At 44.6% G+C, this 26,558-nt stretch overlaps 1 protein-coding gene across 17 annotated transcripts in view; it reads left to right on the top strand.

The window, feature by feature from the left end:
- The first annotated feature begins 1,472 nt into the window (after positions 1–1,472).
- The window catches only part of mask (multiple ankyrin repeats single KH domain), a 165,565-nt gene continuing 140,479 nt past the window's right edge, over positions 1,473–26,558 (top strand). For 12 of the 17 annotated variants that reach the window (XM_084609463.1, XM_084609474.1, XM_084609473.1 and 9 more), the window contains exon 1: positions 1,473–1,813. In XM_084609463.1, the coding sequence (XP_084465589.1) occupies positions 1,634–1,813 (180 nt within the window). In that variant the 5' untranslated portion in view covers positions 1,473–1,633. Of the gene's footprint in view, positions 1,814–1,951; positions 2,832–2,946; positions 3,109–3,130; positions 3,368–26,558 lie in introns of those variants that run through there. The other 5 variants (XM_084609478.1, XM_084609470.1, XM_084609475.1 and 2 more) reach the window with 5 other exon arrangements.

The following is a 26,558-nucleotide window of genomic DNA, read 5'->3' as shown; positions in this document are numbered from 1 at the left end:
TGCACTGCATGAACTAGTGTAGATCGTGCAGGGTGAATCAAACGGACCCGACTCTGCCCGCCTCCACCCTGCGAGAGAGACCACCGATGCGCTAGCACATGGAGGAAGGAACCCATGCGCTAGCACAACGCTAGCTAGCAAGCACGTCAGCGCCGCTCAGCGGCGCGCAAAGGAACTTCGATGACACCCCTCAATGGGGGTGCGCTCCGAATGGGACGGCCGGAGCAAGCCCGGCCCCCACCGCCGCGCTGATCGAGGCGGCTGAGCTCAGTAGCAGCAGTCATTTGACTATTCCATATTATTTGAATGTACATTTTTCAAAGCACGGTATTCAACTTACGATGGAGAAGTGAGCAGCGGATGTTCCGATTTTCGAAAATACACGGGCAGAAAACAATCCGCTCAAAACATCAGCATCAGGCAGCGCTCGCCTTTGCCCTGTCAAACTTCGTATTCTGCTGCGCCTGCGACCGGTCCTCGGCGCACAGCCGATTTTCTTGGTGCTCGATGGCAACGAAAGCAAGTTGCGCCCCGTTCATCGGATCAGTCAGCGAGTTATCGAGGATATGACTGCTTTGCTCCTCGATCTTCAGGATAGCCTTCTCGCGTTTACACTCGATCGTCGCCAAAAACCGCACAGGGAAAAAACAAAAAACCGACACGTTTGCTCAGCTCTTACCACTTGAAGTCACGCACCTTGGAAGTTCATTGTACCTCCGTGCGCAGTTCTCAGCGCCATTGTCACATGCGCTTGACAGCTGCTGAGAACATCAGCAACAGGCAGCATCGCCTTTGCGACCACACCACTTGTCATGCCAGCCTCCGTCGTCTGCTGCGCGACCGGTTCTCGGCGCACAGCGGATTTTCTCGGCGCTCGATCGGCTCGATGGCGACGACGGCAAAAAAAAGCGCCGCAGCAAGTTGCGCCCCATTCATCGCGGATGATCAGCCAGTGCGAGTTATCGAGGGTGTCACTGCTTTGCGCCTTGACTTGAGGACAGTCTTTTCGCGTTTACACTCGTCACCAAAAACCGCACAGAAAAAGGCAGACACGTTCGCTCGGCTTCACGATTTGAAGCGTTAGGTTCACACACCATGGAAGTTCTTTTTTACCCGGCAGTACAAACCTTCAGTTATCTGCAGCACAGGAAACGGTGAATTTGAACTGTGGCAGTGCACAAAACAAGGCGCGTGAGAAGATTGCAAACTGACGCCCATTGGCAGTACAAATGCGCTGCAATGCTTAGGGAAGGAAACTCGCCGTGCAACTCAAGTTTAAGCGGTTAAAGCAAAGCTACAAGAAAGTGCTACAAGTTAGCTCAGTTTCGTATCACAGTTTACGTAAAAGCCAGTACAAGTACAGTTACAAATAAACGATAAATTGATCAGCTACAAGGCTGTTTCAAAATTAAGCGCTCACGAAAACAGGTGATGTTAAAAATTAAAGTACGAAACTGTTTACATCCGGGATTTGGCGTGGAAATCCTTCAATGCTTTAATGGCGGCCTTTGCTGGCATGTAAATTGTTTGAATTATTGTCTGTAAATTGCGTGGACACCTAGACTGTATTATAAAGTCGCGTATCTCTGGAAGGTTGTAGGACTTGATGTGGCCCAGTCGGATGTAAAAAAAAATGCAGAATGTAGTTCATGGAAATGCGTGCGATGCCGTGAGAGAGGAACCACAGGAGGTTAGTAAAGGACGTACAGGAACTAGCGATAATTTCGAGACGGGCCAGAGGCAAAGCTTGAATTCCCTGCATTCCAATTTTATGGCAGATTTAACCGAGAGTGACGACGACGAGGCATCCGAGGTAACCCTGCATTTTTTTTTTCTGTAGATCCTTGCTCTTTTGATCACTGTGCGTGTGCTTCTCCTGTGTGCCATACGAAACGAGAAAAAAATGCTGCTGCGATCGTTAGGCTTAAGGAGGGCTTTTTCTGTCCCCATCGCGTCGGCCAGCCGCTCGCCCCAGCATTTTTTACCGCGGCGCGGTGAGTAGGGACAGGGTCCCGCCCAGCCGTGCGGCGGTCACTGGATGAGCTCCGTGTGCGAGCCGGCGCGGCTTCGCGAGCACTGGGCTTCCATGTCGGAAACAGAGCCAGTGGTGAGAGCTTGCGGGACAGCACGAGGGTTGCGGTCCTGGCGGCGCCAGCGCGGTGCAGACCCCGCGCTGTTGCTGGCCGTGATCGTGACTCGACGGCGCAGTGCCGCCTATTTGTCAGCATGAATTGCAAAGTTGCCCTGCGTGTGCCGCGCGTGCCCGTCCCGTCGCGAGAGAAAAGCCGCCTCTAGCGGAGGGTCTAGGCCTATCGTCCCCAGACCCCCTCCTTCACGATTTCACCTCGGGATATTGCACCCTTCGGTCGTTTGTCTCGCTTGTGCCGGTAGCCCCGCTCCGGGGCATCTTGGCGTGTTTTTGGACTTCGTGACGTCGCTAGTGCACAAGCAATCGTGTGTGTAGTGAGGACGTGGAGACATTTTAGGACAGAGGAAATGGGCCCATGTCCTTTCACGGGGCCGAATTTTTGGGAGCTCTGACGAATGAGAACCTGGGCCGAGTGCCGGGCGATGGTCCATCGTACGGATAGGACCCCTTGGCAGCCTCCAAAGCCCGGGGGCGCGTCCCAGCGCCCTTTTTATTTTCTGCCGGGTGTGTGCCTTTTCTCCGCGTCACGTTGTGAGTCGTCGAGCCGTGCCCCCGTCGAGTGAATGCCCCGCTGCCAACGGGCGCAGACAGTAGCCCGTGCTCAAGAAGTTTTGACTGCGAGATTTTGCCGTGGTCTCGCTGCGCCGCGCCCGTGAGAAACACGAGGCTTGCACTGTTCTAGGTGAGTCCAGCAGAATATTTACTGGTTTTATTTTTTTGCCAGAACTCCGTCGTTCGCAGCTAGACTGAAAAAAAAAAAAGTGAGGAAGGGGAAAGGCGGTGGGGGAGGGCACTCTGCTGCGCTAGGCCTAAACCTCTGGGCAACGTGTATTGTGCGCTGTTATGTAGCAGCAGGATGGCTGTGAGCAAAGGAAAGACTTCGGTGAGCTGGTCAGGCGAAAAATAAGGGAAGAGAAGACCGTTTACACTTCTTCCTGCGTGGCCGTCGTCTCTAAAAGGTGTGCGATCTGATGCAGTCGCCTCGTGTGTCGTGTTGGACGAGGATCGCTTTTGAATTCGTCCTCTGCCGCCTAGTTACACTGAGTCGGGCTGTCTGTTTGCGAGTGTCTTTGGTGTGATGCCACAAGCGAAATGCTTGATGTGCATGGTGACTAGCCAGTTGTGCGCTGCCTGTTTTGTCCGTCAAAGCTTTCGAGCAGTGCTCGTGCTCGGATCTCGGCAACCGTGCCCTAGCCCTCCGTTGACAATCGCCTCAGGGTGAGTGCGCTATGTCGGGAAGCCATCTGCAGGCTTGACGCTTTCGCATATGCTTCCGTCACTGACCGTCGTCTGCTGACGCGAGCACTCGTCCGAGAGTGCTGCCATGTTGTCTGCCAAGCCAGTCTACTACTGCTGCCATAAGTGGTGTCTAGCTGTAGCGATTGAATTGGCGTTCTCATAGTTAGTGGCGAGAGTTGGAGTTTCGCTTGCCCCGCCTCCTCGTGGGACAAAACTCTGTCCGCTTTGTTTTCTCGTGCACTCGGCTTGACAGGTGGGGCCCCTCAAGTACAAGTTTTACGACGTAACGCGTTAAGTGAGCTCGCGATCCGCACGAGTAGTTGGCGGTGAACAGCTGTGCACGGCCTTGATTCAGTGAGCTCTTGCCACTGTGCTTCTCATTTAACTGCTCAGCTGTGGTCTCTTGTCGTTTGCATGGTAGCTGATAGTATGCTTATTTGAGACGTCATGCGGGTGAGTGCCCTGTATTGCACCATTTTCAAGCCTGCCATTTTTTCTTTTAAATCCTTGTATTCTGGGTGTGCCAGTGTGACATGGTGTTCCTTGCATGTGTCTAACATTGATTTATTCTAACATGAATTTATATTTGCATTTAATGCTGATCTCTCTTTTCATGGTGTTCATTGGTTACTGTCACATTGTAATGCTTGGCCAGCGTTCACTGATCAAACTACCTCTCTCAGAATTTTTCGAACTGAAATCTGAAATGCATAACCTTCTGGATGGTGATGGTGGCTATGCCCTTTGTAGCGGGTCGCCGCTGCCTTGTCGCTCGGCGGAGCCAAAAAAAAAAAAAAAGTAACAGAAGTAAAAAAAAAATGCACAAAAATAAAAGGTGCCACTACTGAGGTTGCTTGTTATGTCAGTCAAACTGTATTTACACGAAAGTGTGTTCACACTGCATAAAACACTCAGTAGGGACCACCTTATTTTTCAGTCTTTGTGTGTACTGCCAACATGACACCCATTTAATTAACTTGCAGTTATTACAAGCAATTTAAAATTTCAATGAGTCTAGAGGGTTGTTATCTTTGAAAGCTAGTAATCGCTGTAGCTGCTCACTGGGTAGAATATATGCACTCTATTGAAGGTCAGGGCATCATTAAATGCCTTGTGCTTCATATAAACAGGCAGTTTTGTGCAGTGTTCATTGGTGTTAGCCAAGCATTTTTCCCATGATGGCCTGGGACATTTTTGTTGTGCCTTCTTTTGTTATAATTGCATTGGTGCATATTAGCACTGCATTCATTGTTTGGGCTATCTGCTGGGTCTGGCAGATCACTGAAAGAAAAGAACCTACCCTGCAGGGGAAAGTGAGCTTTCACTATCTTATCTGTTGCATTGAAGCAGTATGTGCAGTGCTGATGTCAGTGTGCTTCATACTCAGCCTGGTGCATCTGACAGTAGCACAGTCCTTCATGTTGCACAATGACCAGCTACCTCTGTTGACTTACATAGCATGTGCGCCATGGTAGTGCACCATGCATTGCCATTGCCCACAGTAGTGATGGCAGTAAGCCAGCCATATCAATGAGCGACCAGGATAATGACAATGCAAGCTTGGCAACTGTTAGTGGTGAATGGGACCTTGCTTGTGTAGTTGGCAGTTATTATAAAGATTGTATTTTTGACTGAATGACTTAAAGTATGAGTCGAGTTTCAACACCTGTAATGAAGCAATCTCTCTATACATTTTAATCCAGCCACCTTGAGAAGTGTCATTAATTGCCCATCTATTGATGTGCTTGGTAATGCTGTACTGGTGTTGTTGACTGGGCATATTGTTGAAGTGTTACTGATGGAGAAACGCATACATGTATGTATGCTTTTCTTCACAATGTCTTTTACATGATATTTCTTGCTTTTTGACTGTTTGGTTCTGGGGAAGGGTGTGAGAAAAATGGTAGATGCACAGTGTTGAACACTCTGCCTTCTCTGACTGCCTATTAAAGCTGACAAGGTGCCTTGGTGTCAGAGGAAGGTGGTTGAATTTTACGGTGTTGAGTTGCTGTTGATGTATTCTCATGGGATTAAAATGCCTGCCAGGCAAAATGTCTACATTCTTATTGAAAGCACAGAAAGCAAGCAAGTAATGAATGTGTGAATGATGAAATTATGATGGTGAAATTATTAGTGGCATTCAAGCAATGATATGGACCAGACTTTTCAAGTCCATATGAAATTCTGCTTTGTAAATTCCCCAGACCCAAGAGCAAGGTATGCAAAGGTTGATTTAACAAACGCCTCAATATACAAAAATTATCTATGGTGTTCCTCTTTATTGAGTCAAGGTTCAACTTTAGTTGGTGGCAATGATTAACAGCAAGAACAAATGTTCCTGTAAATACCTGGTGCACCAGAAACAGCTGCTAAAATGGTCTTCTTAAAACTACTACTTTCTTTTCTTGCATTTTGTCACTGTGGAAAGGCAGGTGAATGGATCGAGATAGTAATTGGGTGTGAAGACAAGTTTTTGGGTTGGAGTTACTCTGTCCCATGCTGTTATTAGAATTGAATTCTTAGATGTTCATTTCAAGGATAAAGCTGAAGCAGAGCTTTTTGTAGAGTAACTTGTTTTTGGAGCAATGTGGAAGTGCTTGAAGCACCTTGTTCTTTTGAAACTGTGTCAGCATCCCTTTCTGAGTTACACGTTGAGAGGTTATTTTGAAATGTTTTATTCCTGGACTTAGTTTTCTGCTAGGTGCACAATTCTGTGAGTCAGTAATGATCTGTGGAGCAAAAATGGGAGATGTACTAGATAAGTTGAGTATTAATGTTTTTACTGTCCCTTATAACTTTTAGAGAAAATGTTTGTTGCAGTAACTGCACAAATAAAATTTTTCATCTGAAATACATATGGGCAAGAAAAGGGTTGGTTTTTTTTTTTTTCCTTAAAAAAAAAACTATTTTCTTACTGAACTGCTACACTGTACAGTCCGTTTAAAACAAAAGGGTGTTTGAGTATTGCAGGGTATCGGGTAGGCGGAAAAGAATGCCTTCTGCAGAGATTCAAAATTTTATTGCACTGGGCCTTGTTTAATTTTATTAGTTAACAATGCTGTGCCCACATGTAATAAGGTGAAGGATGTGTAGAATTGTAAGCAGCTGTTTTCATGCAAATTGGTTGCCATTTTCATATAGCAGAGGCTGCTTTAATGTGAGAATCTCCTAAATAAGCTTTTGCAATGTGAAAATATGCATTATATTTCGTTTGGTTGGTTTAGATCATTTTTGCACTCTGGTATCTGTTGTGCAACAGTTTGGGTTAGTATTCTGTGTCTATACTCATATTATTTGGAGACTTGCCACATGGCATAGGATGAGATATTTGCAGGGATGAATTTGCAGTGACATGTGCTGATTGGCAGAGTTCCAGTGTATTAAGCAGTGTTGAGTGTTATGCTGAGATGGATTTGATTAGGTGGCTGGCTGGCCCCGCAAGCACATTGTCTATGGTTAATGTCTATGGTTAAGATATGATGCCCCATTGCCCTGTTTTTTACAAAGGATGGGTCAAGAGTTTTGCTGTAAAAATATAACCTTCACCAAGAGTTTGCCCATACATCCACCCCTGCAGTGACCTTAGCTTTGTGCTGTTTGTTGATCATGGCGGTGATGGGCACATTCATGGCGAGGGTGCTAGCTAGCAAACAGGCTCATGTATCAACATAGGCAGTCAATAGTGTCCATTCATGACAGCCTGCACATTGCTTGGAAATTTACATACTGAAGAATTGTGCGTATGTTTCACAAATGTGCGACCTTGATTGTTACTATGGGTAACAGGTCATGAAGCTGCATGTCTGTAGTCATTGCTAGAAGCTTGTTTGGGAATTAATGTGGAGTTGTGTGGTTTAGAAGAGCTCAATACTCTGAGGATGAGTATTATTCAAAGCAGGTGATGTGGTAGTTAGCATGGCAAGGTGTCCAGTGAGGTCACTGTTAAAGTGCCACATGGAAAGGCTCTGCAGAGCGACAGCATGTGTCACTTGTGTCGAGTGAGCATGGGTTGCGTTCACTTGATTTACGTCTGCATTATGCTTGTGTTTTAAAAGAGGTTTGTTGCAGAATTAGTGAATTGAGGAACAAACAAGGCAATCAAATGGTGCCCTAGTGTTCGAGAATCTTTTAAGTGCGACTTGGCAGGATGTGAAACTATTCAAGACTGCTTTTGAAATATGAGGTGTGACACAAAAAAAACAAGACTGGTCCAATATATTATTGTATTTACATAATCTGTTCTCTGTGACATTATCACCTTCAGCATTCATTCATACACTTCTGCATTCGGTGCTGCCACTGCTGGTAAGTTCTGGAACAAGGTTTTTGGAAGGCCCTTCGGGAGATTCTCAGTTTTTGCCTGAACCTTTTCAACTGAGGTAAAATGGGTTCATTTAAAGCAAGATATAACTTTAGGAAATAAAAAATTCGCATGGAGCCAAATCAGGGGAATAAGGAGGATTGCTCCATCACAGTAATGTTCTTGCTGGTCAAAAACTGCTTGACATAGCTAATGTTTTTTTAGGAAGTCTTTTTAGTACTTCAATGTAGTAGTGTTGTTTAACAGTCTGACCACTGAGAGCCCACTCAATTATTACAATTCCTGTTTTTTTGAAGCTACACACTTAGTCTCGTTTCTTTTGTGTCACACCTCATATATTTTGAAACTGAAAGTAGCCCTTGAAAAATTTGGCTGTTAAACTACAAGTGTGCAATGAAGAGGTGTGCAGAGAACAAAATGAATATGACAGTCTATGATGGTTGCTTAAGAACTATAATCATTGGTGTTATGTCATTCAAGCTGTGCATGTTGATTTGTATACTGGGGTAGTTTTTGAACTTGTTTATTTTAAAAACTGAGATACATTAGTGCAGTCTGTAAGGGTGAAATGTACTGCAAGGCAGACATTACGTACTGGATAAAGCCCAATGGTTAGATTATTAGTGAACTAAAAGTTTGAAACTTTTTAGGAATATTGAATGTTAAAAATATGCATTTAAAAGGTTTTTCAGTTGTCTATCCTATGTTGCACATCTTTAAAATGGACTCTCATTTCTGATACCGCAAACAGGATGCCCTTTGTGCATTTTAAGATGTGTGAACAGTTAATAGGATTTTGGCAACAATATTATGCCATCTTTGCACATGAAGGAAAGTGAACTCTGCAACCTTTCAAATGCCCATTTTTGATGTTCGATATTTCAAACCACACTGCTTATTAAGAAAATTTATAAACTGAGCTTGGCTTCAATATCTAGTTATAATCTTGCCCCCAAAATAAAATGAAAAATGGCGAATTCTGTTTAGTTAATCATCTAATTATTAAACTCTGTCACACACATTGTCTACTTTGTTATGTGTAATCCACCTGCACAGACCACACTGATGATTTCACTCAGTTTTCAAAATAATGTGTAAACATTAAAAGGAATCATTCTTTTACAATAAATAATAAAATTATGTTTCTAATGATTGGAATGGTACTTTAATATAATTGTGCAGCCATTTCATGATGCTGTTTGGAATTTTAAGGACTTTGTTATCAGGAAAAAACTGATGGGGAGTAAAAGAAAGGTAGCAGGAGAAACTATACACTGTGGGGCTCATGGTTAGGGTGCTTAAGGGACAGTCTACTGTTGTTTTTAACATTTTTCTTTTGCCTTTTGAAAGCTCAATGCAAAAATTAATGAATACTTGGCTGAGGAGCTGAGAATTTAAAACCTTTTTCGATATGGTACTCTCATTCCTCAAAGCTGTAGGCCCCACCGGGGTGGCGTAGTGGTTAGGGCGCTCAACTACTGTGCCCAAGGATGCGGGATCGAATTCTGGCCTTGGCGGCCGCTTTTCAGTGGAGGCAAAAAGCAAAGTACCGGTGTGCTGTGTGATGTTAGTATACGTTCAAGAACCCCAGGTGGTCAAAATATCTGGAGTCCTCCACTACGGCGTCTCTCATAGCCCGAGTCACTTTGGGACGTTATAAAGCCCCCAACCAACCAGAGCGTCAGCAAACCCTGAAATTGTGGATAAGATGTATGGTTGGTATGGTAACTGTATGCAACTCCACGGACACGACTTCAGCGCTGTCTAGGTCACGCGCTGAGCATGACATTAAATAAGATGCACGGATCTTGTTAAAACAACAAATGAGTATTCAAATTTAATGAAGTAAACTAAATATGCCCAGTGATATCTGCCACAGATACCAACAATTTCCTTCGTAATGCAGGGGATTCAATCTCTTATTGCTATGCAGGCCATATTGAGAAAATTTCATCCCTCGTGGCTAGGAGCCTGAAAATAGCAAAAAGTAACGAGAACAAGTAAATCAATATGAATAGTAGACAAAAATAGCAGTAGAATGCAGAAGCAACCAATATGCCTCGTTCCCAGACCAAACTCCCATTGTTTGTGGAAAAGCAGCATTTTAGTTCGAAAATGAGTTTGGTAGTAAAGCTGAGTCCTGAAGCTGGCAAGTGCCCTCGCCTAAACCGCACTGCCCTCGTTACTGCCACCAAGTGGTGAGCACTACTGAAATGTGCCAATGATTTTTATACTCATCTCGGGCAGTAGACTGTCTCTTTAGGTGCATATCTCAAGGATGTGGGTTTTATCCCAGCAGCGGTGGCTGCTATGGAGACTAAACAAAAGGTGCAAATTGAAGGAGTAGAGACACTAAAATTTGTAAGCCCTTTTGACAGACATTACTCAACGATGCACCTTACTGCATATTTAATGGCTGCATCCTATCTCCCCGTACTTTTATTTATTATTTTATTCTCTGTATCTCTCATTCAGTCTTTCTCTCCCAGGCCCTTTTCCTACGCAGAGTAGCATGTCAGTGAATTCTAAACACCGGCTAAATCATCTTTTTTTTTTTTTTTTCATTAATAGCTTTCTCTCTCTGTCTCTCTCTGCATGCATGTTTTCGTGCTTTCAATTAAATTATGTTAAGTGAGTCACAATGTAAAAGTCACCTATGCCAACTTAATCATTTATAACTGAATTTAACTGATTTTTTTTTTTTTTATGCAGTGCTGGTTTCAACTTCCGAATGTGGCTATGGCATTGCAGAGGGGTTGAGGTCGCGTGAGTTCTGAAAGAAGAGAGAAATTATTGTTGCTTGTTCAGTCTTGCAGTGTGAAGCTGCATTTCATTGTTTAGGGGGTTCTCCTGGGACAAGTCAGGTTGGAGCCTGTCCCAGACTTGCTAGAGTAGGAGTGCACCACCACTCAAGGCACATGTAGACTCTTGTATCTTTTTGACGGGTGGCACGGGAGCAGTTTAAAACAAACTGTGCGGCCTGGCTAAGGTGAGCTGGAGGCTGCGCTATGGGCATTTACTGCTTTTCACTCCACATTGGAAGAGCCAGGGCACCTGTCTCCCTCCAAGATGCCTCAGGGCAGAGCGTTACTGAAGAGTCCTCTTTGAAGCAGGCCGCCAGCACTATGACTACAGGTCTCTCCCCACTGCCTGGAAAGGCAGCAGGGCAGTTAGTGGGGGCTCTCTTGTCAGCTCACACTGAATGATGCGCCAAGCCACTAAACTTAGCTGTACCAATTTTTTTGTGACTTCAGCCTTTTGGTAGGCTTGCATAAGAGTGTATTCTAAGTAAAATGAACATAGCAGTGATCATACTACAGTTTTTGAGTGCCTCACGCAATCTCAGCTCGTCTCTGATGTCACTGGCATTATCCCACGGTTGAAGCCTGAACCGCATGAAAGGAAAAATAGATATGTCCTGCTTTTGCGTGCAATTCGTGCTGTAGTATGATGTGCATCATTCTAACAGAACACACAAATGAGCTTTGCGCCTACTCCTTCAATGAACCCCTGGTCATCAAAATTTCTAGAGCCACTCATATAAACCCTCTTTGGAACATCAAATTTTATAAACTGTAAACCACAAGGAAAACTAATACTGGTTTAGCAGCGTTAACATCGAGGGTTGCTCGAGTAATTCCAAAAGAATGGAAAACTATGATGTAGGATGATACAGCTTACAATAAAAATAAAAAACAGCAGCAGTTTATTATGTGCAGATGTTGTTTACATGGTGTTGGGGACAAACAGTAACAAAAAAACATTTGGTATTTGACTGCTGCAAACAAGTCAGAGGCATCAATGTTCTTGAGCTTATAATTTGGTCTGATGGTTAGCATTGATTAGAGGAGTTGGATCAGACTAGAGAGACTAGATTGTTGTACTTTTATGGCCACAGCTTCTTGAACCAGAGAAATTTGTGACAACTTTGAATGTGTGTGCTGCACACTCCAAGATGCCTTCTATTACCCATCATTGATGAGGGTTAAACATAATGTGAAACAATTAACTTTGGTATGTGTGCCTTAGATATGAATTTCACAAGCAGCACATTTTTTGTTCTGGTGTTGTTGGTTTGAAAAGTAATTTTTATGGTTTACAGGAACAGTAAAAGTAAAGTTGAATTTTTAGCACAGTAGACTACTATTTGGGACCTTTACCAATTTTTTTTTCTACACTAGTGAGACTTTTCATGGCAATATTTATCAGCATCTGGTGCCACCATACCATTTATTGTGAAGTCCAGTTTGACACCAAGGAGCCACCTCATCAGCTACTGTTGCCTCACCGCTTGGAAAGAGATGGAACCCTGAGAGCTTGCACTGGGGTATCGGTTCTCATGTTGCTTTGCACAGTTATTCATGCAAGCTGACTCAGTGACATGCAAAGTGAGCAACACTTTGTGTTTTCAGAAGCACTTGATGCACTATCCTGCTTTAGGTGGCGCTTCAGATCGTAGTGGTGTTTCACATGAAAGCAATCGACCAGTTGTTGGTGGCCGGGAATTCACTTCACTCAGTCTCTTTTATAAAGTGAGAATTGCATGTAGATTGTACCTAACTGCTCAGTCTTGTGTTATGCAAAGTCCTGCTTGTGTCAGGTGGTGGCAATCCAGGTGCTCGCTCACCCTAGTTCTTCGGGTCAGTTTTTGACTCTTGCTGCTTAAGGAAGTGGAGCTAACATATTGAACCAGCGAAAGACACAAGAAAAGAAGTACACGGGACAGTGCGTTTTCTTCTTTTTCTTGTGTTTTTGTCTTTTGCTGGTTCAATATGTTAAGATTTGCACCAACTAACCCAAATGGTCACCATGTTGAATTGGAGCTGTTGAGCAGGAAGCTATGTTTGTCTGGCAGTTTTTGCTTTGTTATGTTTGATTTGCATCCTTTATTCCACTGTGTATGACAGCATTGCAGGGTGGAATAGTTGAGAATTGCCCTATTATTAGAGGCTTAGCTTAACGAACTGGTCCAAGGCTCATTTTCTCTATGGGTTGGGCACTAAATTACATCCCTTCTAAATGACATAGCTGAGAATGTGATTGTGAGAGAAGAAAAAACGAAGTGCTGCACAGAGTGTAGTTGGTTGCAGATTTATGCAAGACCACAGAAGCATTACATAGGTGGCTGAGAAGTGGTCTGAACACGTAGCATTATATGCCGGTGTACGAAATCTTCACCAAAAGGGCAATTTTCAGACCCTTATTATCCAGCGCATAAAGTATACAGGGTGACTTAGATAAGATAGACAGTGACCTTAAAAAAAGCTAAGCATTCTTCCGAATTGAAATCAATCGAATGCTGATAGCTTTTTGAGGTGTAGATGAGTATTTTCCTTGGCAAAGAAACTGCACTGACAAAAAAAACGATGAAATGATGTTTCGTCTTCTGCACAGGAGCCCTTTCATGTGGAAGCCAAAAGTGTCAATGCATCATTTTTTTGGTTGGTGCCATTTATATTTCCTCTTATTCCATCCCAACAAGACATGTTTTCATCAAACTCTTGACTTGAGGCATTTTTTCTTTTTATCCACTTGTATATTTAGTCTACAATCGCTAATTACCTTCATAAATTTGACTTTAAAATAGGTGTAAATAGGACAGTTGTTGAGCACCATGAAAATGATTGCACTGAGGTGGTCGTGACAGGGCAGCCTTCACATGTTTTATTTGACAAAATAAAAAGCGGTGTTTAAAAATACCTAGTGACAGTGTTCCCCACATGTTCAAATGCATTGGATTACAGAGCTGTTGTACGCGACTTCCAGCACTACCAGGTTCACGCCTTCTGTGCTTCCAGCAGAGCTTTGCTTTGCTGCTGGTTCTGAGATAGCAGCTGCAGCTGACGTGCCTGAAAACCGTACCGTCAGCAGTCGCTGATGCCAGCTGCAACGCAAAGCTCCAAAAAGAGTGCAGTGGAGAAGGTGGAAATCTAGCAGTGCCACATACAACAGCTCTGTAGTCCAGTGAATTTGGCCACATAGAGCACGCTGCCATGTGGTTTTTAAACTTCGCGGGCTTTCATTTGTTCAATAAAAGTACTGCACTCGAAACCACTCGGATCGAACCGTTTTCGTGACACTCCGGAACTTTCCTCTTCAAACCTGAATGTTAAATTTAAAGCCATATTTAAAACGTTTGGTCACGATCATATCTTATGCCTGACTACACATGCTCCAGGACAAAGGCCTCTCGTATATCCCTCCAGTAATCCGCGTAATCCCCACAAACTTCCTGCCACCCCATGAAACGCTTGCCTCCATTGGAATGCAGTCAGTTACTCTTAGTGGCCATTGGTTATCTTGGCTTCACATTACATGCCCATGCCCTTATTTCGACTGGAATAGCACTAACTCATTTGTTCTCTGACCCATTCTGCACTCTTCCTGTCTCTCGGAGCTCTCTGCATTGTCCTGAATTTAAGTGGAACCCTTTTCTTCATTTTGTCAGCCTCTAACTTTGTGCCCCATAGGTGAGAGGAAAGATACTTTCTACTTCCCTCTTGAGGGATACTGGTAAGCTGCTAGACGTGATCTGCGAGCACTTGCCAAATGCGCTCCATTCCAGTCTTGTTGCCCTAGTTATTTTCCTTCCAGATCTGTGGTCACTATAGAGACATACCTATCATAAACTGCTGTTCCTTGCTTAACATTACCTTAGTCTTCTGCATATCGATTTTAGGACCACCGTTCTGCTTAGCCTGCCTAGACCATCAACCATTCTTTGTAATTCATTTTCTCATTTATTTAAATTAACCAAGTCATTGTCGTTAGCGAACTGCAGGTCCATCAACCCTAATTTATTTCTCTGAATACTTCCTCTATACTCTATCTCATTAGTTCCTTGCAGTACTACCAAAGCTACGGCGAGTGCACAGGCTGCGGTCTGTCGCTGCGGGGTCTAAGAATAAATTGGCCGTAAAACATATGGGATGACATGCGTTAAATATCGCATTCGTGAAACTCTGTTTCAAGTCGAAGCTTAACGTAAGCTAGAATTCCATACGCTATTTCCAGAGTTCGCGACACTTGCGCTTGCTGAAATTACGTGTTCAGCATGGCGGCGCGTTTCAGAGCGGGCCACCTCGCTTCACATAGCATCCTCAATCACCGCGCTCTGGGTGCGCCAATGGCACCCCGAGAAGGGTCGAGGACAATATGCACCCCGCGGGGGCATGTACGAAGCAGTACCTTTCTTCTGTAGCGCGAATTTGATAGTCTGCTGCAATCTCGCCCAACTCTGTGCTGCACACACACCGTCGTAATAAGCAACAATATCAACGGAGCGAGGCATCATTGAATGGCAGTCTGCGGGAAAACTGAATGAAGTCATGGGGTCTAAGTAATACCCCTGTCGCACGAACAAATTTAATCATTCGAATGTCATTATTCACCTGCTACACGAGAAAATTTCATGTCACTAGGTTCGTACGATATTCTTCATTCGCATTCGATCGTGGACCGAATGTGTACTCTCGACGCCAGATACGCAGCTGAAACAAGCAACGCAACAGAATATTATGCACACAGTGAAAGTTAAACATATTTCTAGAGTTTTGTTTTCAAAACTGTTAATTTAGGTGCAAAATTATTTGCGCTGCAGGCTCTCGTGGAATGCAATTACTCTCGGTCACAGCAATGGTGCAATCATGCCAGCGACTCACGATCATTTTACGTTCTGTGTTCCTTGGTGGCCGCTTCTCCCCGTGCAATTATCTCGGGAATGTTTAAAGTTGTGACTGAGTGCTTAACAGCTTGGAGGTCAATTGCATCTTCTGCATGTCTCCGTACTTCTCTGCACTGTCTATACGCGCTCCGCTGTGTTCAGCCGTATTGTTTGTTTACATTTATCGAATATGTGGGTGACTCGATACTTGGCTTGGATTTTTATGGCTAAAGTGCTACAGCACTGCCAGAAGTAACGTTTTTCGCTTGTGTTATCTAACAGAAATGTTTTAATCAGCCTTAAAATGCTACATAGTGATTTCAAACGCCTTTTATGCGCACTGATGTTCCTTAAGTGCAGTAATTCTTTTATAGCTGTTCGTAATTGTCACCGTTTGCGAATGACATATATTAAGGTCTATTCACACTTGCGACTCACGAAGCAGTCGCATGCGACCAGAGAGCAACCGATGTTCACACATGCGAATGCGACTTGCTTTCCACATCGTGTCTACCTTGACTGTTCACCACATAGAGTAAAGTCGCGCAGCAGTCGCGCGACTGGAAATCGAGCAGTGCCCGAACGGCCCGCGGCAATCGCTTTTCGACCGATGCGACCATTTGCGACTGTCGCTTTTCGACCAAAACGGTTGCGCGACCGCTGCGAGTCGCAAGTGTGAACGGGCCTTTTCTGTGTAGCACCGAAAGAAACCGAATTATATTCAATTCGAATGACATTAAATCTGCTAGTGTGATAGAGATGATATGCTGCTACACGGTCGATTGACATGGGAGTGTACTTTCTGCTATGACACATATGACGGCTTGTTCTCTGCTTTTGTTTGCCGCGTACCATACGTGCGTTAAATGCACGCAATCGTGATTGCTCAAAAACAAGAAATTAAAGGGCGTGTCCTTAAGCCACCTTCTGTAGGTAAGGGCCCCGCTGAGCAAAAAGCACGACTACTCATATAGCCGTGCCGATCACATTGTAGCAGACGTTCCTGCTCGCCCAGAAACGCTTTCGGAAATGCATACAAGTCTCACAATTCACGTACGTTGCAAGCTTGAGGTGTCAAAGGCACTGCCATGCCAAGCAGTTCAGTTCAGTCGTGTCCGACTCTTCGTGACCCTATGGACCATGTCACGCCACGCTTTCCGGTCTCTCACTATCTTCCTAACATCACATAACTTCATCTGCAGCGCCTCGAGGATGCCATCTAACCATCGCGTTCGCTGCCTACCCCTTCTCCGGCGACCCTCAACCTTTCTCAACATCATATCTTTCTCCAGCGACTCCTCTCTTCTCATCAGATGACCAAAGTAGCTGAGCTTTAACTTTAGAATTTGACCCTCCAATGAGCAGTCAGGGTTTATGGTCGACAATATCGACTGATTTCATCTTCTGGCCGTCCAAGGAACTCTCAAGAGTCTTCGCCAGCACCACAATTCAAACGCGTCAATTCTTCGGCGGTCAGCCTTCTTCACAGTCCAACTCTCGCATCCATACATCGCAACTGGAAAGACCATAGCACGAGTTATACGGATCTTGGTTGGCAGTGTAATGTTTCTGCTCTTTACTAGGCGTTTATCAGCCCTTATATCATTTAAATTTTACAATAGTAAGAAAATAAAATGTCTACTTTTTAGAGTTGTTTCCGCGATTAAACCAAAAATATTTGGACCACAATTATGGCGCTACGCGAGTGTAGTTCCTCCTCGCCGCGCTTTACCTCCCTGATCGTTGTTACTGGGTTTTTTTGTTTGTTCATTGGTCATAAATTGTGCATCCGGCGATCATTTGGCCTCATCTCATCTACAGTAAATTCATGAGCCTTAAATTGCTTTTATTTTTTATTTCGAACTGTGATTTTGCTTCTCCCAGGCCTGAAGAAAAAAATCGGTTCGGTGATAAAATGTTTTCTGTTCGGAAAACCGGATTGCCAGGCCGCGCCTTTATTTGCCTACAACTAAAACCAAGGAGTGATGAACAGTATAACGTTACTCTAAAGCCTGTTCTAAAACTTTAGAACGCTTTTTTTTTTTTCTTGGGGGGGGGGGGGGGGGGGGGTTGTACATAGACGGGATCTGTTAACTCTTTCATAAAAACTACATCTGCGTAAGCCGCGGCGCGGAGGAGTTTGCGTAATGATTCCTCGTGATTGGCTGAATACGGCTCCTAACTTCCCCAGTGCTGCAAGCAAGTGATGGGATAAAGTAAGCTGTGAACAGTGCTAGAGAGACTGGGTCTCCTTTCCTTTACGTTCTTACTTTGTGGATTTTAGTATTTTATTGATTACTATTCGATGCTTCTGACACCACTGGTAATGGATTGGTCAGTTTATGTAGATTTTCAGCGTACTGAAGGAGTATAGGTTTTAAAAATCAGTTATCCGCCCCGTTAGAAGCATATCACCAATTCCACCAATCTTTTTACTGCTTTGCACGTAAGGAGAACATTCACAGACGCTGCTAACAAAGATTTGCTGCTACATTTCTGTAGTCTTCAGACATATTCTAACAGGCTGTCCCACCTCAGGTGGAGCATGAAAAAAAAAAAAAATATTCGAGTATGTTGTCAGGATTCATTTAAAGAGCCAGCTAGTTTCTGCCTACTGGAATAGTCTTTTTTTTTTTAAACACGAAGTCAGCCTCTGTACGAGCAAATCCGTTCACCGCGGCTCCCAAACTTGTTTTGGGGGCGAAAATTGCTAGTGCGGGAGGCCTCTATTATGATAATGCTACACCCGTTCCCTACCTCTGCCTCATGCTGCTGTCTGGATTAAAAGCAGCTCTGCCAAGCCACTGCTTCCCAGCAACCATTCACCCTCCCCAGGCTCCAAAGGAATACTCGGCAGCATTGTGCCCGCGCTGGACACATCTGCCCCTACGACGAACCGGGCCGGGCCGCCATAAGTGTCCTTGCTCAGCAGGAAAGCTGACTGTAGGAGTCTTGCAAACGTTCTAAAAGGAAGAAAAAATGTTTTAGCACCATCTAACTGTTGTAAGAGTAATGACTGGTAGTTTAGGTAAATCCTAACATATTCTTACCTTGTCTGGGTCAGCTTGCATAAATTGAGTAGAACAGTGTATGAAGCCTGCACAAATTCAACAATATATCGTGGTTAGCAGTGTGTCTGAGCAGTGATAAATGGGCTCGCGATGCGCAGGTAAAACCCACACTTCTTCACTGCAGTGGAAGGCATAACCTCTAGAGACCCATGCTCCACCTGTGATGTCAGATGAGTTGAATAATGCGAGAATTTTTAAATCGGTGCACAGACTCCCATTTCCCTGTATCCTCCATTGACAGCTGGGTGCAGTACGGAGTGTAAGCAGTCAAATAACTGTCGTTTCAGCTGCACGAATGTAATTTTTAAATCGGTAATGTCATGTGCCTTTGTTGCATTGCATGTAATGCTATTGCGCGTCATATTTGCTAAGACGCAAATACGGATCGCCATGACACAAGGGCTGCAATGTTGTACCACTTGATGCAAAGGTAGCACTACTACTGTCTAACAACGACTTCAGGCGTACTGGACTGAAGGATAATAAACTGTATCGGAGAGCTTTGAAAAAGGATAGCCCTTTAACTAGAGATGAGCTGTTTTGCACTCGGGTAGGAGTGCAGCAGCTGCGCCAACTTGATGCAGTTGCATATTTCTGTGCAAAACTGCGCCGTAAGCACGAAATTTGTTAAAAACGCCGAGCCGAAATTCCCCGAATAGCCGGAAAAAGTTTCCACCGAATTGGGCGAAAAATATCCGCGTCGACTATCTGCAGTCTCGCCGGTGGCCAATCCAATCTAGTCGGGGAGACGCAGCAAAGGAAAAGCCATGTTGACTGCTTGTCTGCGACACTACCGTGGTCCGATCTGTGTCGTCCGTGCCACTCGTGAGTTCGATGGAGACATATTAATGCCATATCTACTGCTAAAGTCGTCGCTCTAATCTTTTGCAAGGCTTCATTTAAAGCGGGAGAGCAGCCAGGCATTGCGCCCTATTTTCCCACTCCAGCGGTGTTTTGAGCGCCGCATGCTTTTAATGCATGTGCTGGTGTATTTTGTGCGGCTCTTCCAAGTCGCCACTATTCTGTTAGGCCATTCAAGATGCGCGAGGTTGTTAATGCTGCCTCGTCGATGGACTCGCGCTCCCGTCGTCAAATAATGTAGCAGGTGCATCCGTTACGGCTTCTGAGGGCGCACGTGTGAATTTTGTTTCAGGCATCGGGAAATGCGCAGCAGTTTTCGATTTTGAACCGGAATTTAAAGTCCGCTTAGTGCGCGAAGTATACAACCTAATGTCCAAGTCATCGCCCACCTCCTCTTGGGCAAAGTATCGACCAAGCCAAAACCACCGCTTTCCCCCATAGATTGCGTAAATCGCTGGCCGAAGACGCGATCGCCATTTTTGATCGCTTACAACTTGGCTCCTTATCTGCTTATGGGCATATGTACCGTCGCCTTTTGGTCGGTGTTTTACGTTCGTTTTTTTTTTTTTTTCTGCGATCGCTTTTTAATCGACATTTTCAAGGGTGGAAGTGCTGCTCCATTTGCTCCGTTCTGCTTTCCCTGCTTCATCATGCTCCAAAGCACAAAATTGCCCCAAAGCTGCTCCTAACCAGCTGGATCGATGTTTTGCCATGAAATTCATCAGAACGCGTGCATTTTCCGCTTAGTGGGATATTGTATTGGCTACTAAAACATACCGTGAGAAGCGCCGCAGGGTTGTTGCATGCTGTGAGTTGCATGTAATCGGTATATGGTCCGCCATAGCTGAAACAGTGGCAGAGGTATAATGCATCTCACACTGGGCTTAACACAAATAACTTTTTATAAACTAGACAAGCATCGAGCATAATAAATTGTTGGCAAGAAAATTTAAGACGAGCCGCAAGCGATCGTGGAGAATAATGAAAAAAATGGCATACTTTAAGGGTATGGAGGGGGGGTAGGGGGGGGGGGGGGACAATGCCACGAAGGTGTCAATTACTAAAAAGGCTCTCAAAAGTGTTGCAAAGTCATACAGGGCCTATTGCCAACGTATTGAAGCAAAAACATGAGGCATCAGTGGCTGAAGTCCGTGAAGTAAAGAATCTGAAGGAGAAAAAGAAAGGTGACCCTTCGGTGCAGTCTATTCTTGAAGGCACTACCGGCCAATGCCCAGCACAGAGGCGTAGGTTAAACAAGGACATGTACAAGATAGAGATACGAATTCCAGTGGTGGTGCTTGATTGCATCAAAGTGGTGCACTCCACATTTGAATCTATCGAGTCAAATTAGTCTGCTGTTTTTTAGCAAAAGTTTACGTTCAGTAATTGCGAAGTTTTGAAGCAAGTATTCTGTTTGCTGGTAGCCTGTTCAAAATAGTTGCTTAAGTCGTCTGTGGTACTTCAAGCATCTGTACACGTTTTGGCCGTTTGTCTTGTCGGGGATGCGTGCGTAGTCATCAAATCATTGAATGCTAAACAAAAAGGAATCAATTCTTTTTTCTTTTTTCGTGTGCCTGTGTGTCGGGAAGAGAAAAATTCAATTAAAATCATTTTATGCCCCAAAATATGATTCGAATGCTCCAAGCTCGCGTTTCATTGCTCCAAAGCTGCTACAAACTCGGCTCTCCGAGCTGCTCCAAAACATTGAACCTGCTTTCATTTCTGCTTTTTGCTTTTCGTATTGTTTTTGTTCGCAGGCTGATCGCAGTCACGGCTGCCTGCAAGCTGACTTACAGGCACATGTTTTCCAACCCGATCATATTTAGAACAGAAAAGGAGGAGATGCCCCTGACCTGCATGCAACCGCACACTAAGTAGTCACTGAATAAGCTTTCCAGCAAATGCAAACTTTGCACTCATCTCACTCACTTGTAGTAGTATTAGTAAGTGGTTTTATTATTATAGAATAAAATAAAAATAATAAAGGAAGGAAACGATTTTTTTGCCTGCCCCGGTATCTGCTATCAGCGGGAATAAAGGGATAGCAAGGAGACAGGTAGGAGAAATCAGAGGTGGGCGACAGGGAGAAAGGACAGTTTAGGTTAAAAGGTAAAGGAGTATAATACAATATTGTACATTCACTCACTTGCCTATAATACTTGCTATAATAAAAATCTTGTAGGGCGGCTGAGGCTTCCCAACTAATGGTCTGCCTTGTGTTCAGGGCAGGGGTGGGACACTGTGAACGGGAAGAGGAAATGAAAGGAAGTATTGTGCCCTTCCAACAATGCCCTTCTGTGTATGTCTTGCATGTCTGGAGTTCAGGTTTACACAGGTTGTGAGAATCCCTCTCTTCTTTTCAAGGAAGAGTAGGACCTGTGAATTGGGACAATAAACCTTGTTTACGATTCTTGCGAGCTAAATAAGACCTTGTTGTCCAACGATGCAAAAAAAAGAAAAAAAAAAGCATATTCTCTAGCCCTCTCCAATTTTTAATTTGACCCCGCATTTCGAAAAGTAACTTCCTTGCCTTTGTGGTTCGTTTTCCATTCATTTTAAGGTTGCATAGGACGGTAAACTAATACACTTGCCACTGCCTTGCATCCTAACATGATAGGCCTCAACAAGCTCCCTTTCCTGCAGAAACGGGAGCTTGTGGCGGCCTATCACATTAGAATGCAAGACAGTGACAGGTTCATTAGTGCACCGTCACTATGCAACCTTAAAATGAACCACCAAGCCTAGGAAGTTAACTTACCGATAAAGAGGTTAGATTGTTAATCAACTGTGTGCGCATGTAGGTAGTAAGCGACATAAGTTTTGCGTGCCTGTGATTGTCCTCGCAATACTATGTTGACTTCGCACTTGTGCTCTTGAAAGCGTTTGACACGCATGTGTCATTTGGGTCCTTGGGCCAGCCGTTTCGTCGGTTCTTCCGATCCAAGGCTGAGCTACATGTACGCGAAAACTAACGCGAACAGAAATTCATGTGTCGCTCGGATCTGCCGAAATAGAAAATTTCGCTTGTTCGCCCGGAAGTGCATGCGCGATCAGCCAATCACGAAGCGTACGCCACTGCCGCTCATTTCGTACGTTGTCGTTTTTGGTTTGGTTTGGTAAAACTATTCCCCACAGTAGGGGTCCTGGAGGACACTCGGCTAGGCGACAGGTGTAGAAGGCAGCTCCCACGTCGTTGTTTTGCAGTGTTGCATTGTGATTGTGCACTGCTGTGTAAATTTTTCGCTTTACGAACGATGGCGAATGACCAAGGATTCGAAGAACGTCTGATCGCAACAAAAAAAAAAAAAAAAAAAAAAGGTCGCATGACTATACTCGTGCAAGTTAACACATGTTAGACGCTTCAAATCGATTTTATTTTGCATGTTATCGCAAAATACTTCAATTTTTGCAATTATTATGACTGTTGTTGCATTTTCCAATATTTTTTGTACTATGCCAACAACGCGGAGCGTCGTCGCCGTTTCGCGTTGCCGTCGGTTCGCGCTGTCGCGTGCATGCATCTTGCACAGTAGGCGACGGAGCGAACCATGATCGCTTTTGCCGCGCCGCCTTGTCGCGTCGCTCACTTTTTCGCTCACATGTAGCTCAGTCTCAAACCTCAGTTTTTAGTCCAGGGCTCTCGTGTACTTCTTTTCTTGTTTCTGTGTCTCGCTGGTTCAATATGTTAGATTCGCTTTAACTAACCCAAATGGTCACCATGTTAAAGTTCTATCTCAGCTGTTGCACCCCCGACTACCGTTTTATGATCGTGGACACACTATAGCAAAATTGATAACTGGATGAATGGACTTCGCACATTCGGCATGCGCAAAGCTCCTCGGCTGCCATTTTCGTTCCGAAAATGGCTGGAGGAGTTTGCGAGTTTGCAGGTTGGATTTTTTTCCTGGAAACGATGTCCCTTGCTTCATTCAAGCAATGGACTGCTGCACAATAATGGACCACTTGCAAAACCTATAAGCAGAAATTCCTGCACAATGGTGGCATAAGAGAGTTTTAAAATAGGGGGACCCTGTCAGGGGAATGGGGTAATAGCCAAGCATGTCCAGAGTGATTATCCCACCCCTCACCTATTCATCCTTTGCACATTCCCCCTCCTCCTCGTACACACTATTACCCTATCCCGTTAAATCCCCTTGGGTCCTCCTATTCTAAAACTCCTTAGTTATGGACATACTTTCCTCACCTCCTAGAGTGTCCATGCACTCCCCTTTATTCCCACATTAAGAATGCCCCAAGACCAACAGCAAAAACTGAGTGGACTGTAGTAGTTGCATGCACAGCACCTAAATTGTCCCCCAGTCTGCCCCCATTGTGCATGAATTTCTACCACACAGGGAAGCTGGCCTGTAGCCTTTGCAACTAGGGTGCAGTGCTAGCATCTTCTAGGCCTTCGGAATGCAGGCATTGCATTGTCTACAGGTGACTCCCCCTGGCTCTTCTCTGCCCAGTCTAGGGGACCCTTAGATCAGCCCTGCACTTTTCTACTGCTTGAAAAATAAGCCCATCCCACTATTGTGAAGAAATTTCTGCCTAGCCATTAAACAGTGCAAAAGAGAGGCACAGCAAGAAACTGCAGGTCAAGGTTATGCCCTGTTCTTTCTTACTGTGGCTTTGTCTTGATTTTTTTTTTTAACGTGAGGGCATCAGGAATGTTTCTTTAGTTTATGTGCTGGTTTAAAACTTTTTTTTTTTTTCATTTAACATTGCACTCATGTTACCAATACAAGTAAATGGTTATTGCTGCTGCAGTTTTGTAACCACACATTTTAATTTGTCCTTAGGGGAGGACATGTGCCAGCCCAGTAGTGGTTCTTTCTTCTTCATTGCAGACAGTGACATGAAGATGTTAGCATAGGCTAAAATGCCAACATTCAACAGTTGACATTTTAACCAAAGAAGTGTCTAGTTGTGCCACTATTACTGGCTGTCCTGGTGCTACTTGTTGCATGTGCAATTGGTTCAGTTTGGTTGCCTGTGAAAATGGCTCCACGGGATATGGTTTCCACAAATGTCCACAGCACAATGTCAGCATGCCATCTGCTACCATATGGATCCTTACTTGAGGTGCTGAGAGGAAACCTTTGTCTGGCACACGTCTTCAGAATAGCAACTTAGTGTTACTAAAGCTCTTCTTCCAGGGCTCAAGATTGCATATTGTAGGAAGGGCTGGTGAATGGTAGTGACCAGCACTTTTCTGTGCCTTGTTTTTTACCTCGTTCTCAATGGAAGCTAATATCCAGAAAGAGCTTGAACTGTTGCTCCAAGTAACCACACTAATGCCCAGGAGGCAGTTTGCTGCAAACAAAACTGGTCAATAAGCATAACGAAAATAAACTTCTCCCTGAGTTCCATTGCAGCATTTCATTATAGACAAATGTTCTTGCTCTGAGATTCTTGATTGGAAGGCACCAGAGGAAGGAATTTGTCATACTGCTTGTCATTACACTAACTCTGCCACCCATTTGCCACTAGTGGTCAGGTTTGATCACTGTGAAAACCACTGTGGCTTTCTGTAGCTCACCCTATGAACAAGGAATGGCAAGCCTTGTCTTGAAGGATGTATACTTGATTCATTGTAAGTAACTGTTGAGGTTTTTGTAGCAACAAATTTTTCCACTGGTGTCAGCAGGCCGGCCAGGTCAGCACATTGAGTTGTAGAATCGCGCATCGCCGACAAGGCTGCATGATCACTTTGCAGAAATTTAATTCAGTGATGTGCTTGTGTCTGGCGGCTTCTAGTCGGAAATCTGAGCAAAACAACCTTCATATAATATCGAGCACAGAAATGCAGTGGTGGAGCTCGGAGGCTAACTACTTGGATTTATTTCTGCTGTTTTTTTGCAACATTTTTGTTTGCAATAAATATATTACTGTTCCTCTTTGTGGGTACCTGGAGCAATGGTTAGATTTTTTTTTTTGTTCTTGGTTGCTCTTGACAGAGAGGCGAGGAAGTGGCCATGAAATTAGCTCGTAGCTGCCGTTTATCAGCCATTTTTCGCTTTTACTTCATGCAGTTGGAGACACCGGACTGTCTTGGTACATGCCAGAAGAGGTTTAGCAGTGTTGAGCTACCGCTCTGAGGCAGCATGTGGCACTAACAGAAATGTTTGATCATTGTGAAATAGATGACTGTTTTCCATCAGTGCTTCAAGCACCGAGTTGAGGCTCCACAAGCTAGCAGACGACGCGCTAGCGGCCCTGCCCATTGCATTCTCTGTGCCGGCACAGATTCCATCCAGCTGCTATGTGCATCGGGCGGAGCAAAGTGCCATGTGGAGCTGTGTTCATGCTGTGCGTTATTGGCCCTGCACTGAATGTTGTGCAGTGGCCTCTTGACAAAGTGGTGAAAGAGGTGATCATATGTGCCTCTCCACAAAGCGCTTGCCATTTGCAACCTGATTCACCATTCTGCTTTGACATTTGACCGTTCCATGCATTTGTGAGATCGCTAAAATATTGGCTAGGTGTGCGCTGGCTATTTGGTTAGGAAAAATGAGCAGCTGTCCTTTGCTATGGCATACCTGAGCTTGAAACATCTTTCATGGAATGGTATCATCTACTTCGTCATAATATATGGCCATTGCTGTGGCAGAGCCATGCACATGTAGCATCCTGCAACAGACAAATACCATGCACTGTACACTGCTGCTTAAGCAAGCGGGGGGAGAGGGGTTGAAAGCACTCACAATGATTTCCACAGTACGCGAAAAACAAGACCATGCACTCCAGTTTAGTTGGCTTGGCTGCACAGCACCACCGGCACGCAGCAGTGGCTGTGCCAGCTAAAGTGCTTCCCCACATTGTAACTGTGTCTTGTGGAAAATGCACCAAGCTGAATGCTGCCGCCGGTTTTTCACCACGGCCATGTCGGCTCACTCGAGCTGGACAGAATTGTTAATGCATAGCTGCAACAGCTCCCACTGCTATGTTTCTCATTGCACATTTGGTGCGTGCTAAGTGAAGACTTGCTATACCGCTACAGTGCTTTGTTTAGAGCACTACAGCACAGCCAACCTCTTGTGCAAGTGCATCAAAGCCCACCACCAGAGCAGGCATTCCTTGCTGCTCAACAGTATATCCATCTTACATCTAAGTGTATTTGGTAAATAAAGTAAAAAGTGCATGTATGTGGAAGGCATTTTTTTTTTTTTTTTTTTCATGAAGAGCAAAAAGTGTTTTGGCACAGCCACATATTTCTTATATCTGTGTGCAATATACAGCCATGCCTCTTTA

The sequence above is a fragment of the Amblyomma maculatum genome, chromosome 7, assembly GCF_055883805.1.
Source record: "Amblyomma maculatum isolate TAMU_Amacu chromosome 7, ASM5588380v1, whole genome shotgun sequence".
Classification (NCBI taxonomy): domain Eukaryota; kingdom Metazoa; phylum Arthropoda; class Arachnida; order Ixodida; family Ixodidae; genus Amblyomma; species Amblyomma maculatum.
The sequence above is the reverse complement of the archived record's forward strand: the minus strand, read 5'-3'. Positions and strand labels throughout refer to the sequence as shown.